We start from the raw sequence: 14,375 nt of genomic DNA, 5'->3' as shown, positions 1-14,375 counted from the left end.
AATGAACGAACAGACGCATTTGTTCTGTTTTTTTTTCTATAAAAAAAGGACGAGGTTCCACAGTGACAAACATTCATCTATATATACAGGAGAATTGAAGACAGAAGAGCAGTGATGGTTGGATGAACAAGACAAAAAAAAAAAAGGCAAAGTCCATTTCATGTTTAGGGCACAAACCATGATGAGAGGAGAGCTTGCTCACCAGGCTCTGACTGATTAGCCTTCTCTCAAGAACAGACCCAGGGCTGGTCGAACCACGTGTGAGAAAAGTGGTCGACGAGCTGAACAGAAATGTCCAAAACAGTTCCTCGCCCTGTTATACACGCACGTATGTACATTATTCATGGACCCTTATGAGACGACCATTTCAATGAACACAAATATAAACACAAAGCAAGGCACATACATGTTTTTAAAACTTAACATTGCATAATATACAACATATCGTCATGAAACTACATGAATATTTGATCACAAAAACAAGAAAATAAAATAGGGAAAAAATAGAAAAGTGTTTTCTTGTACAATTAATTTACTTCAGGACAGGGAGTATCTGACAGTACAATTCATTTAGTTCATTCCACTCCCAACATCTGCCTTCAGGATGCTGCACATTATTATTAAATACTTTGTTTTTTTGATCATTAATATATAATTTATGTTTACATAACTTAAATATCACAAACATTCTCTCAGCCTAGCTAACTAAAAAAAAAAAAAGCATTGCTGGAACTATTGCAAGTATGCTTGGAGTAGACATCTGGGAATTCTCCTGTGTGGTGGGTTTATTTTCAATTATTTATTTTTTCACGATTTGGAAATGTTTGCCTCGTCTTGTTCCCCTGGGCCCTGTTCTTTATTCTAATCACACACCGGTCGCCGTAGGAACATCTCATGGACACTGGGGCAATTATAATAATAAGCTCAGTGATTGTCATGGCAACATCAGAGATGGTTAGCAAAAATAATGAGGCAGTTTGAGCGCTCTGCTGACGATGAGATAACGACATTCAGAGACTATGAAAAAGTGTGAAGGTGAAGGAGGGCAGGCGAGAGAGTGAGAGAGAAAGAAATAAAGAGAGAGAGAGAGAGAGAGAGAGAGAGACAGATCTGTTAATGCTGTCACTCTCAGGTAATGAAAAGAAAGGGTTAGCAAGTTCATCTGAAAAAAAGGGGGGGGGGGGGGGGGGGGGGGGGGAGGCCTGAGAAGATAAGGAAAAAAAAAAGACTTGAGAACTCCAGAGTGCTAAGTCTGATGGCGCTCAGACATCAAGTCATCCATCTTTTCGCCTGTCTGCTCCCAAAGTGTCCCTGGCTCTCTCTCTCTCTCTCACACTGTCACTTCTGGTCCCGCTCCAATAGAGCTACTGCTGCAGCCTCAACCGATGATGGCCGTGCTTACAAATAGACAAGAGTGAGAGAGAGAGAGAGAGAGAGAGAGAGAGAGAGAGAGAGAGGAGAGAGAGAGAGAGAGAGAGAGAGATAGAGAGAGAGAGAGAGAGAGAGAGAGAGAGAGAGAGAGAGAGAGAGAGAGAGAGAGGAATGAGTGGGAGAGGAAAGAGTGAGAGAGAGATAGGAAATGGAAAAAGAGAGTGGCAGAGTTAGAGAGAGGAAAATGAAAGATAGAGTGAGTAAGAGCGAGAGAGAGAGGAAAGAGTGGGTAAGAGAGAAAGAGAGAGAGTGTGAGAGTTAGAGAGAGGAAAAGGAATGGGCGAGGGAGGGAGAGAAAGAGAGAGAGTGGCAGAGTTAGAGAGAGGAAAAGGAATGGGTGAGGGAGAGAGAGAAAGAAAGAGAGAGTTAGAGAGCAGTGAAGGTATGGTATGAGACATAATGCGGAGGAGCAGCCACTCAAATGAACACTGCCACCCAGGCGCCACTCCGGCCTCCTGAGCCCCTCTCCCTCTCCAGAGATCCAGGACCACGAAAAACAAGGGATGAGCACAGATGAGACACCACACCACACCCTGGTCAACTAAACCATATCCATACATACTGGACCACACCACACCACACCACAGCCAGAGCATGGTCAACTACTCCATATCCATACATACTCGACCACACCACACCACACCACAGCCAGCCAGAGCATGGTCAACTACTCCATATCCATACATACTCGACCACACCACACCACACCACACCACAGCCATCCAGAGCATGGGGAACTACACTTTATCCATTCATACTGGAAGGAAGCACCCACGCTCGCTCTGCCACATCTCAGAAACACCAAACAGAACAGCTGAAACCCACACACACATTCTCAGCGAATCACATCCAAGTCAGCTTGTTGCAGTTGCTCCCTCTGACCGTCCACTTCTACCCCTAGAAACCCCACCCCTCTGTTTTTGGAAAGGAAGCGTCTTTTTTTTGTGCTTTTCCATGACAATCCCGACCCTACACACAGCACTTCAAACACACTTCCATGGGCACTCTCTCCCTTCCACGGGGAGGACGAGTGTAACGAGTGAGTCTGAGTCCAGGTGCATGCTTTGTTCATGCATCAGACACTGAAGCCAATGGAGCCAATTAAATGTGTTTTATATTTGCTATATTGGACATGAGAGTGTGTGTGTGTGCGTGCGTGTGGGTGTGTGTTCTTGTTAGCAGCGCTGAGGTCACCTGTCACTTTAAGGCACACAGGACACTGGCCAGGACAGGGAAGTCGGGCGGTTGGGGTGGGGGGGGGGGGGGGGGGGTATTGATTTGGGGTTGGGGGGGTTGAGAGGGAGGTTAAAGGGGCCTGTGCTTGAGAACGCAGAGGGATCATGGATCTGCACAGCTGGAACGTTGACTGAGAACCGTGCACGTAGTTTAAAATGGGGCCCAAAGCAAGAGGAACATGAAACAGGGTATACTGCCACTGCAATGACTCCAGTCAACATAGCAGACAACACTCTTCATGGGGCCCAAAGCAAGAGGAACATGAAACAGGGGTATACTGCCACCGCAATGACTCCAGTCAACATAGCAGACAACACTCTTCAGCACTGCAAAGCCAGCGCCTCGGTACATCACGGGTTTGATTCTTTTTTTTTGTCCTGTTTGGTTAAATATATATATATATATATATTCTTTTTTTTTCTTCTCTGTATGTCTGTCATGTAAGGTCCATATTTTTAAAACATGACAACAACACTTGGAACATTTCACATTAAATTAAAAACGTAAAAATGTTTTATATATATTTATATATATATATTTATATATATATTACTGTACTAATGCATGGCTCTCACTATGAGATTTTCTTTTAGATATAAACTTCCCTCATGCTTACAATGTACACATAACCATATTATTTTTTTTATTTTCAACATCAGTATCATTATTTCTTATTGTTTTGTATTGTTTTTCGCTAGTCAACTCTCACAATAATAGTTGGAAATATTTAAGCGACTCTGAATTGTACAAAAAAGAAAATAATAACTTTAACGAATCGGACAGACGGACAGTTATTTTTGTTTCTTCTGATTCTCTCCAGACCTCGCTCCATCACGGTGCAGTCTCCCTCCCTCCCCTGAGGGGGCGCCGTGACCAACCCAGCCCTGCAGCCCTGAGGTACTTCATCAGGGAGTTGTGCCGTCCGACAGGGACAAGAGGGGAGAAGAAGAGGGGACATGGGGGGGGGGGGGGTTGTCCCATGCAGTGGTGAAGTCCGGAGTATACACACTTATTATTCTGTCAGCATTGACTATACCCACTTCTCAAAACAGGGCGTTTATCCTGTGGTGTATGGGCTGCTTGGAAAATAATTAAGAGTATACCCACTTCTCCAGGGACCACTACACCACTGGTCCCATGATGCTAAAAACAAGGAAAATGAGGAGGACAGCGGGGTGGAGAGTGTGGTTGAAAGGGAAGGGGGAAGTAGGGTGTACATAGTTTTTGGTCGTTTTAGAGGGTGGAGTGCAGGGTTGGGTCGGGGGAGAAGAAGGGGGGTAGGAGTTGGTCGCTCGTTGTTGTGCCCTTGTGCCCTCCTGGGGTCCTGAGGTGTTGCTGTGGCGACGGCCGTCTGTGCTCTCTTCCTACTCCAGCATGGCGTCCAGCTGGTCGGCCAGGTCGTCGAACATGCTGCCGATGTCATCCAGGATGCTCCCTGTGCTCTTCTGCTCCACCACCGAGCTGCACAACACACACAGGGCCACATGGAGATGCACTTAGTTACAGGGAACTCTTAAAAGATCAGGGTGGGATGATATATGCACTTATTTACAGGTCATTCTAAAAAGGTCAGGGCCACACGGAGATGCACTTATTTACAGGTTACTTTAAAAGGACAGGGCGACATTTAGATGCACTTATTTACAGGTTACTTTAAAAGGACAGGGCGACATTTAGATGCACTTATTTACAGGTTACTTTAAAAGGACAGGGCGACATTTAGATGCACTTATTTACAGGTAACTCTAAAAAAAGATCAGGGTGGGGTGATATATGCACTTATTTACAGGTAATTCTAAAAAGGTCAGGGCCACATGGAGATGCACTTATTTACAGGTAACTCTAAAAAGGTCAGGGTGGGATGATATATGCACTTATTTACAGGTAACTTGAAGAAAGGTCAGTGTGGTGTTGATTTTTTATTAACAGGTCACTCTAAAAAGGTGTGGGTGGTGTGGTATATTATTTACAGGTAACTCTAATAAAGGTGAGGGTGGTGTGGTATATTATTTACAGGTAACTCTAATAAAGGTGTGGGTGGTGTGGTATATTATTTACAGGTTACTCTAAGAAAGGGTCAGGGTGGTGTGGTATATTATTTACAGGTTACTCTAATAAAGGTGAGGGTGGTGTGGTATATTATTTACAGGTAACTCTAATAAAGGTGTGGGTGGTGTGGTATATTATTTACAGGTTACTCTAAGAAAGGGTCAGGGTGGTGTGGTATATTATTTACAGGTTACTCTAATAAAGGTGAGGGTGGTGTGGTATATTATTTACAGGTTACTCTAATAAAGGGTCAGGGTGGTGTGGTATATTATTTACAGGTTACTCTAAGAAAGGGTCAGGGTGGTGTGGTATATTATTTACAGGTTACTCTAAGAAAGGGTCAGGGTGGTGTGGTATATTATTTACAGGTTACTCTAATAAAGGTGAGGGTGGTGTGGTATATTATTTACAGGTAACTCTAAGAAAGGGTCAGGGTGGTGTGGTATATTATTTACAGGTTACTCTAAGAAAGGGTCAGGGTGGTGTGGTATATTATTTACAGGTTACTCTAAGAAAGGGTCAGGGTGGTGTGGTATATTATTTACAGGTTACTCTAAGAAAGGGTCAGGGTGGTGTGGTATATTATTTACAGGTTACTCTAATAAAGGTGAGGGTGGTGTGGTATATTATTTACAGGTAACTCTAATAAAGGTGTGGGTGGTGTGGTATATTATTTACAGGTTACTCTAAGAAAGGGTCAGGGTGGTGTGGTATATTATTTACAGGTTACTCTAAGAAAGGGTCAGGGTGGTGTGGTATATTATTTACAGGTTACTCTAAGAAAGGGTCAGGGTGGTGTGGTATATTATTTACAGGTTACTCTAATAAAGGTGAGGGTGGTGTGGTATATTATTTACAGGTAACTCTGAACCCGGTAAAGCATAACTCACTCTTTTTGTCCCTCCTCCTTGATCTTCTCCTCCACGGCCTGCAGGGCTGCAGCCAGAGAGGCGCTGGTCTCCTCCAGCTTCTGGTGCACTGCCTCAGGCCCGGCTGATCCCGCTGATCCCGCCGACCCGGGACTGGATGCGGCCGCAGCGACCGCCCCGGCTGCGCTGTCCATGGACACCCCGCTGATGGAGGAGCGCGGGGGCTTGACGGGCGGAGGCGTCGGGAGGGGGCCGGGGGTCTGGGGGGTCTGAGGGGTTTGGGGTGTCTGGGGGGTTTGGGGTGTCTGGGGGGTCTGGGGACTCTGCGCGGGGGGGCTAGGAGGTTTGGTGGGGGTCGGGGCGGGGAAGGCGGGCACAGGGGTGGGAGGAGTGGCCGAGATTTTAGGCGCCACCGCCTGCTTGGCCGCGGACGGCGTGGGTGTGACAGGGCTGGTGCTCTTCGATTGGAGGACATTCTTCGGCTTCGGGGCGGTCGGGGGTGGAGAAGGTTTGGGCGAAACTGGAGGAGGTATTTTCTTTCCCTCGACTAGAAACAAAGGCCAGGCGAAGAACGAGAGAGAATGGAAAGAGAGACACCGTGAGAAATCAAGATGGAGGGATGTACATGTCATACAGTACCAGTCAAAAGTTTGGACACACCTTTCATTTTTTTGTACTTTTATTATTTTCTACATTGGAGATTAATACTGAAGACATTTAAACTATGAAAAAACACATATGGAATGATGTACTAAACAAAAAAAGTGTGATCTACCATGTAGAAAATAATAAAAGTAAAAAAAAAACGGCTCATAAAAAGAGAAGGTGTGTCCAAACTTTTGACTGGTACAGTGAAAAAAAAAAAAAAACAAGGCTATCTCATTTCACCTACTGTAAGTAGAACTACAAAGAAAGCATAACAAATATAAAAAGCCATAACTGTACATACCTGGACTCGCTGGCCCCCCAGGTCCAGGGAAGGGGGCTTTCTTTGAGGCGGGCACTGTCGCCCCCTGTCTCTTCATATGCTGGGCAAGGACCGGTTTGGGGGACACTGGAGGCTTGATCTTGCGTGGGGTGTCTGGAGCTTGACTCCCCAGGTCTGCGCTATCCCTCCTCGGGGGAGCACCGTCGGCACTCTCCTGTGGCCTTGGCTGCTGCTGTTGCTGCTGCTGCTGCGGCTGCTGCTGTGGTGGTTCACCAGACTCACCAGAACTCGGCCGCCTCTTGATGGTACTGGTACCGTTCTGGTACACTGCCACGGGCATCTGTCCGTTCTGCATGTCCTCGGCGTCCTTGTCTCGGCTCTTGGGCCGGCGCTTCACCGTGCTCGACTCGGTCAGGTGGAACTTGTTCCCGTTCCCCGGCTGCTTGGAGCTCCGCACGCGCCTCTTCAGGGTGGCCGTGGCGTCCATGCGGGAGAACTCCTCGGGGGGCAGCGTGTAGACCGCGTGATCGGGCAGCTCCTCGCCGTCGCCCTTGCCCTGCCGCTGCGGCTGCGGCTGCGGACGCTGTTTGATGGTGAGCGTGCCGTCCTCCGCGAAGGGCAGGTTCTCGGCGGAGCTGCCGGTGGAGCCCGGCGGCGCCTCGGGGCCTTGTCTGGGGTTAGAGGTCATCTGGGTCACTGGTGCGAGTGTCAGGGTGGCCTCCCGTTGGCTCTTGGCTGCCGCCACCAGGTCGGTCACTGGTCCACTGATAGTCCTGCGGCGATTCACCACCTCACCGTCCAGACCGATCGCATCGTGCTGCTTGCACACCTGCAAAGGCAAAACGTTTCTTACAACAGTGTTCTATAGACGATGATTTAAGATTTAGTCTTCAGTGAATATTCAACACTTCATCCGTCAGTGAATGTGTCAACACCGATGGTGTCATGTCAGCTTTACAGCTCATCTCGTGGTTATAGGGAATGTGAATAGGCCGCTACCTTCAAATGACTATGAGTCATTATACATAAAGTGTCTCCTTAATAAATGTATGTATCTGTGTTGAGCCCTTGTTCGATGATGATCCTTGCTAAGGTTGCTACTGGCAAATCAAGTCGGACTCAAAATGGTTAGAGGCATATGTTTTGCATGTGTGTATTGGATGGTCTTAGAACCTGTATGTTTTCTTGTGTGGATCTGTATTGAAAATGCATCTCATTCATTCATTCATTCATTCGTTCACTCATATATTATTTTTGGGTTATGTGTAGTACTGACAATTTCTAAGAAAATCTGTCGTTTCCTAGGCTCTATGTGTTTTGATTAGGACGCTTACACATTTGGATGTTTATCCAAAGTTTATCCTGTTTATGTTTCAAGGTGTTTCATTTTAGCAACACTTTATTTCATACGTTCAGTCTCCCCGCTGGCTCACCTGCAGGTAGTGTGGCGGAGCCTTCTGCAGGGTGCGGCCTTTGCCTCCTCCGCCGATGGACGACATCTCCAGCATGGCCGCGATGCTTCGGACGCTGCCTGCACTGCCGGTGTCCACGGCGGCCACGGTGCCCCCCAGGTCGCTGGCCCGACGCTGCGGGTGGTAGTTGACATCCAGGAGGGGCCCACTGCTGGCTGCGGGCTCCTTGGGCTCTTCGGCCAGGTTGGTGCTGGAGCTGGAGATGGCCGAGCTGCAGCGCTTGGGCGGCGGCGGGGGAGGCCCCTTCTTCTTGGGCCGCAGGGCGAAGGATTGGCTGCGGTTGACGTTCTTATCCGCCTGGCCGCGCATGGAGTTGCTGCGACCCACGCGGTTCTGCACCGTGGCGTACTTCCCGCCACCGCCACCGTTGCCGGCGTTACCACCGCCGCCGGGCACGCCCAGCTCGCCGCGCTCCTGCTCGCTGTCGGAGACGGCGTAGCGGTTCAGGCTGTGCGCGCGCTTCTTGGGCAGGCCCTGCTCGTCCTGCTCTCCGGGCTCGTCGTCGCCATCTGGTGGCAGGCACAGGAGCGGCACGCCCACGGTCGGAGTGGACTGAAGAGGAGATGCCGCTGCCGCCGGGGAGTCGACCTCCGTGGGCTCTGGCGCAGGGACGACTGCCACCGTGGGGGGAGGAGGCCCTGAGTGGGCCGGGGGCGGGTGGCTCCTGTGCGTGGGGGACTGGGGGACGGAGCGCGGGGACATGGGCCGGTCACCCTGCGACAGGTGGTGCGGACCAGGCTTGGATTTAGCCGGGGAGCCCGGGGGTGGCTGGGTGGAGCCCTTGGTCTTGGTCGGAGTCTGAGGGGGGGTGTAGGGGGGGCCTGCCCCCTGCCGGGGTTGTTTGCCCTGCGCCGACGACACGCTTCCTCTCTGCCCCCCCGCTTGGCTGCTCTGCCTCATGGTCCGGGCCTCTTTCCTGGGGGGTCCAGGGTGGGGGGGTCCAGGGTGGGGGGGCTCTTCGGCGTCCCGGCTCTTGCCCAGGCTGTTCTCATGGATGCTGCGGGCACGCTGGGCTGCTGTGGGGTGGGCGCTGTTGGGCCCCCCCCTGACCTCGGGGGGCCCCCCCTGCTTGCCCTCGCGATCTGCGGGACGGGAGAGGGCCGCCTGCAGCTCCCCGCTCAGCTCGCTGTCCTGGAAGGTGCTCATCTTGGGTGACATGCACTCCCCGCCGTCGTGGGGCGGGCTCTCGATCGACATCACTTCCTGCGTGGGAGGGGGCTTCTTGCGGGGGGAGCCGCGGCCGTCCAACGCCTTCTGCAGCTCGGCCAGTTTCTTCACAGCCAACATCAGCTTCTTCTGATGGCCTGTGTGTGTGTGTGTGTGTGTGTGTGTGTGTGTGTGTGTGTGTGTGTGTGGGTGTGTTTGTGTGTGTGTTTGTGTGTGTGTGTTTGTGTGTGTGTGTGTGTGTGTGTGTGTGTGTGTTTGTATGCGAATATGAGAGAATATTTGTTTTTTGTGTTGATAGGTGTGAGCATGCCAAAATTAAGGCCAATCGATGAAAAACACAGAAACAAAAAAAAATCACCAACCCATTAACATTGTTATTCTCTTTCAATACATCTCAAACCAAAGCAATTACAGAAGCAATGACAACAGACTCACTCAGACACTTAATTAGGCATTTAATTGAAACATTCACATCTATGCCCATCTTTAATTAATCACAATGCTACACGTGATCCAGTGTACCTGATTAATCACTTAATTTATTAATAAATTACTTAGTTACTATAGGCAGCATTTTCCTGGCTGTTCCTACCTAGCTTGGTGATACCAATCTCCTGCAGATCCTCCCACGTGATGTCAGTGATGAAGTCGATGTTCTCATAACCATTCTGGATCAGGACCTGGTAGTACTGAGTCAACCCGATCATGGACAGCCACTCCGCCAGATTGGCCTACAAATACACACCCACAGGCTGGCTTTAGTGTGCGTGTGTGTGTGTGTGTGTGTGTGTGTGTGTGTTTCTGTGTATGTATGTGTGTGTGTGTGTGTGTGTGTGTGTGTGTGTGTGTGTGTGTGTGTGTGTGTGTGTCTGTCTAAGTACATGAATGTGGGAGTGTTTGCGAAAGAAAAGAGAGAGATATGGAGAGAGGGAGACTGAGAGAGAGAGGGAGAACGTGAGAGAGAGAGAGAGTCTGTGAGAGAGAGAAAGGGAGACTGTGAGTGAGATAGAGATAGAGAGAGAGAGGGAGACTGTGAGTGAGATAGACAGAACCTATTAGTCTTCCACTCACAGGCTTTTGCTCAGGGAGCCACTCAGTCACACTGAGCTTGTTGATCTCTGAAGTCATCTTCTTGCGGTGACCGGGCTTGGTCACGCCGATGGCCGTTAGATCCTGGAGCAAAGACATCCATACACACACCACCGGCATCATCACTCTCATCAGAGACATTTCAATACACATGCACACGTCATATGTGCACACACACCACCATCAAATGGACGAGACACAGACACACGAAACACACACTTGGTAGTAAAACGTACATGCACACACACACACACACACACAAACACACAAAACATACATACATACGTAAGACTGGGTTTTTTATGTGTTTTTGAAAATGATATTTATGCAGTGATATTCTCAAAATAAATGGAGAAGAAAGCAAAATAACAATTGCTCTAGATGACAGAAGAAGCCTTTTCAGAGTACCCTCCAATAACAAAGCCAAACACATTTAAAGTTTGCAATTGTTCCCTACACTTCAAGACTTGCTGATGAATATATTGAAGTCTTTTAGTGCTAGAATATGAATGTGATTAAGGCGTTATTGATTCTGTCTGAGAGCTAAATTGCTGAATGAGACTGAACTGATTATATTCAAAAACCAATTTCCGTTTGCCTAATTCTCCTACGTGTGAGGTGCCACTGAAAACCAAAACTAAAGGTCTCACTAAAAAAAAACTTTAACAGAATCAATAGAACAATTTACTGTTCTCTAGGCTCCAATTGCGTTTTTTTGTGCTTTTCATATTGAAAGAAGATACGGATAAAAACCTAATATGATATAATTATATCATTCAGATCAACAATGATCTTTAGACTCAGACATTAAGATCTAAGTAAAGATCATTAGTCACTGGTCCCTATGTTTCAGGTCTTCCTCTGGCCAGTTTAATTCTGTTCTGTTTGATTCTCCTTTTCTACAGAGGACGGACAGGAAGGGAAATCTCATTCAGTCTTAGTCATCCACCTGTACTGCAGCCATAATGCTCTGAGCAGCACAACAGGTCCTGTGCGGCACAGCAAGTCCATACAGTGCCATTAAAGCGTGTTTCTGTCTGTAGGGGAACAGCATATGCAGGACCGTTTTGCTTTAGGAGAGACAGGCTGTGACCAATGTGTTTCACAGGCCTCACAAGTCAGCTGGCTACTAAATCTATCTTTTCTGTCCATTTCTGTATATATATATCTGCATTTCTGTATATGCATCTGGCTATCTGCAGTGTTTGTTTTTCCCCAGAGGACGAAACAGACAGAGGGGAGGACACTAGACTAGACGAGACGAGACAAACATGGTGGCCACGGCAACAACAACAGCAGCCGCAGCAGCAGCAGGTGCAGGGTGGGGCGGGGTTAGTGGGAGCATGCCGCTTGGCCCTCTCATGGTTTGGCGCGGAGCCCTCGGTGACAGGTTGGGAGAGATCTTCATCCTGCTGCCTCGTGGGGTGTGTGTGTGCGTGGTTGGAGGAAGGAGAGGAGGAGGATAGGGTATAGTGGTGTGGCCAATCAGATTTGTCGGGGTGTTTTTTCCGGATTCTTCCAGTCCTGCCCACGCGCAAAACTCAAGCGATGGACAACTTCCAGGAGGAGCTGGGAAGGGGGGGTTCTTGACTACTGGGGTCAGCTGGCACTTGGTTGGGCGCTGGTTGGTGGTGAGTTCACAGGGGGGGTGGTTGCGGGGGGGGGGGGGTGTTTGATAGTTTTTTGGGACGGTTGTCAGGGGGGATAGGGGGGAGGTTTGGGGGGGTGTGGTAGCTCTTACCTCTGGGGTCATACGGCTAATGGTGGCAATGTCATAGCCCGCGCCGATGAAGTTTGTAGCGTAGACTTGCAGCTGAAATTCGCTCAGCCATTGGACAACAGCCTCTGAGCTCTAGAAAGAGAAGATAGGCGGCAGTCTGTCACTGACTCTGTGCCATGGGGCCAGGGGGAGGGAAGGTGGTGGTTAGCTTTGAAGAGTCAGCAGGGGGGTAGGTGTGAGGAGAGGGGGCTCCTTCGTCGGGAATAACAGCTCACTCCTCCAGTCCCGCAGGAGGAGCCAGACAGATTTACTCAACCTAATCTCTGACCTCGACTCTCGTCTCTTCCTTCCCCTGACTGCTCTGCTCTGCACGTCTCTCCGCTCTGCTCCAGTGCTCTGTTTGGACAGCCACAGACGCACACTCTGTGTTAGCTCAAGGGAACCTGACTAACATCGCCCATGACGCTGTGTTAGCTCAGGGGGACCTGACTAGCATCGGCCACAGACGCACACTCTGTGTTAGCTCAGGGAGACCTGACTAGCATAGGCCACAGACGCACACTCTGTGTTAGCTCAGGGAGACCTGACTAGAATCGCCCATGACGCTATGTTAGCTCAGGCGGACCTGACTAGCATCGCTCATGACGCTGTGTTAGCTCAGGGGGACCTGACTAGCATCGCCCATGACGCTGTGTTAGGTCAGGGGGACCAGACTAGCATCGGCCACAGACGCACACTCTGTGTTAGCTCAAGGGGATCTGACTAGCATAGCCCATGACGCTGTGTTAGCTCAAGGGGACCTGACTAGCATCGCCCATGGCGCTGTGTTAGCTCAGGGGGACCCACGACGCTTTGCTCAGTAAAGGGCAGCAGCGCGAGGGAAGGGCCTGTGTGCTGTGAGCTCTCAGCAGCAGAAGACTGAGGCGGATCTTTTTTTTAATGGTAGCAAAAAATGCTAGTTGGTTGGCCCATTTCTTGTTCATTTACATTATTACAATCTTTTTGTGGAGTAGGGGTTGGGAGTGATATGGTTTTCTTGAGCAGAACCCCCTGACTTAAAGCCATCCACAGTGCATGCAAAGTTGGATGGGATACTGTGTACTAGCAAGGCTACTGAGCACTGTTCTTCTGATCGCTCATCTCCATGGCTACCGTGCTGTTAATGCTAACATGCTAACATAGTGTATGCTACTGAGCCTCTCACCACAGCATCCTGCCTACACCTTTAAGGCTGGCAACAGATGAAACGAGAAGCACAGAGCCCTTACTGCCTGCCTGCCTGCCTGCCTGCCTCTCTGCCTTCCTGCCTGCCTGCCTGGTGAAAGGCCTCTCCTCCAGACGTGGGAGGATGCAGCTAACAGCGCGAGCAGAGCCAGGAACTGGACGAGGAGGAGGAGGAGGAGGAGGAGGAGGGGGGGAATGAAACATGGTAGAAGAATCTGAGAGCGATCGAGAGAGAGAACATGGGAGCAGAGTGGCAGATGGTCCTGCACAGCGAAGCCGGGCTCCCAGCAACGGTGTGTGTGTGCGGGCCAACATCTCCACAGGGCCCCGCTGGGAGTGTTCCGTCCACTCTACTGCTGAGTGACCAAAAACCAGCTCGCTCTCTGGCTCTCTCCAGCTCACCAGCTCACTCTCTGTGCATCTCACTCCACCACTGACGCAACAGCAGGCATGCTCTAGACAGGAGATGCCTCACTACTAAGCAGCTGGTAGCCTTCCGCCTCCACCAACTACAGGGAGTGGTGGTGATAATTACTGCACACTGTTGCAGTAAGAGTTGCTGTGGGACAGCACGGTACAAAACTAATTGGTCTCAATGAGATATCTCTCTGTGTCACCTGTAACAGTCCATCACATCATACAGATGTTGGCTGTAATAGTTTGTAAGATCTCAGCACAGCAGTAAGTTTAGTTTTGTCAGGTGACACTCAAGTTCACCTTAGAATCATTTGCTTAATGTCCATGAAAGCAACGGAGGGTATTGAGAAAGTCTTGACCAAACCATGGATCACAGCACCGTGCTACACACACACACCAACAACAGCCTGCCATTTTGTTTTTTATGTGTGTTTGTTCTTTGGGTACTCTTTGAAAAGAAAATACTAGAAGCCAACTGTGACGATAACTGAATAAACAATAAAACACAGCAACTGAGGCAAACAACTGAAAACAACTGCAATGGAAATCCTGAAGCTGAAAAGAATAGCAAAATAACAACCACAACAACAGCAACAACATCAACAACAACAACAGTCAGAAATGAACATGCCAAACTTTGAACCACAGGACAGCTGTGTGTCTTTCTCAGGCGCTGAATAAATAAAGAGAGAGACAGAGACCGAGACCGGGAGAGAGAGAGAGGAGAGGAGATACCGACAGAGAGAGAGAAAGAAAAAGAGAGCGTTTGGAGG

General features: G+C 49.3%; 1 protein-coding gene across 1 annotated transcript in view; it reads right to left on the bottom strand.

Moving 5' to 3' along the window:
* Window positions 1-3,881: 3,881 nt before the first annotated feature.
* caskin1 (CASK interacting protein 1) overlaps window positions 3,882-14,375 on the bottom strand; it is a gene marked incomplete at its 5' end in the record, with an annotated part of 91,194 nt that continues 80,700 nt past the window's right edge. The window contains 7 exons of the mRNA XM_080856275.1: window positions 3,882-4,128; window positions 5,607-6,132; window positions 6,535-7,342; window positions 7,947-9,289; window positions 9,745-9,883; window positions 10,224-10,325; window positions 11,983-12,093. Of these exons, the coding sequence (XP_080712401.1) occupies window positions 4,032-4,128; window positions 5,607-6,132; window positions 6,535-7,342; window positions 7,947-9,289; window positions 9,745-9,883; window positions 10,224-10,325; window positions 11,983-12,093 (3,126 nt within the window). The 3' untranslated portion in view covers window positions 3,882-4,031. The remainder of the gene's footprint in view (window positions 4,129-5,606; window positions 6,133-6,534; window positions 7,343-7,946; window positions 9,290-9,744; window positions 9,884-10,223; window positions 10,326-11,982; window positions 12,094-14,375) is intronic.

This window comes from Sprattus sprattus (genome assembly GCF_963457725.1).
Source record: "Sprattus sprattus genome assembly, chromosome: 18".
Classification (NCBI taxonomy): Eukaryota; Metazoa; Chordata; class Actinopteri; order Clupeiformes; family Clupeidae; genus Sprattus; species Sprattus sprattus.
The sequence above is the reverse complement of the archived record's forward strand: the minus strand, read 5'-3'. Positions and strand labels throughout refer to the sequence as shown.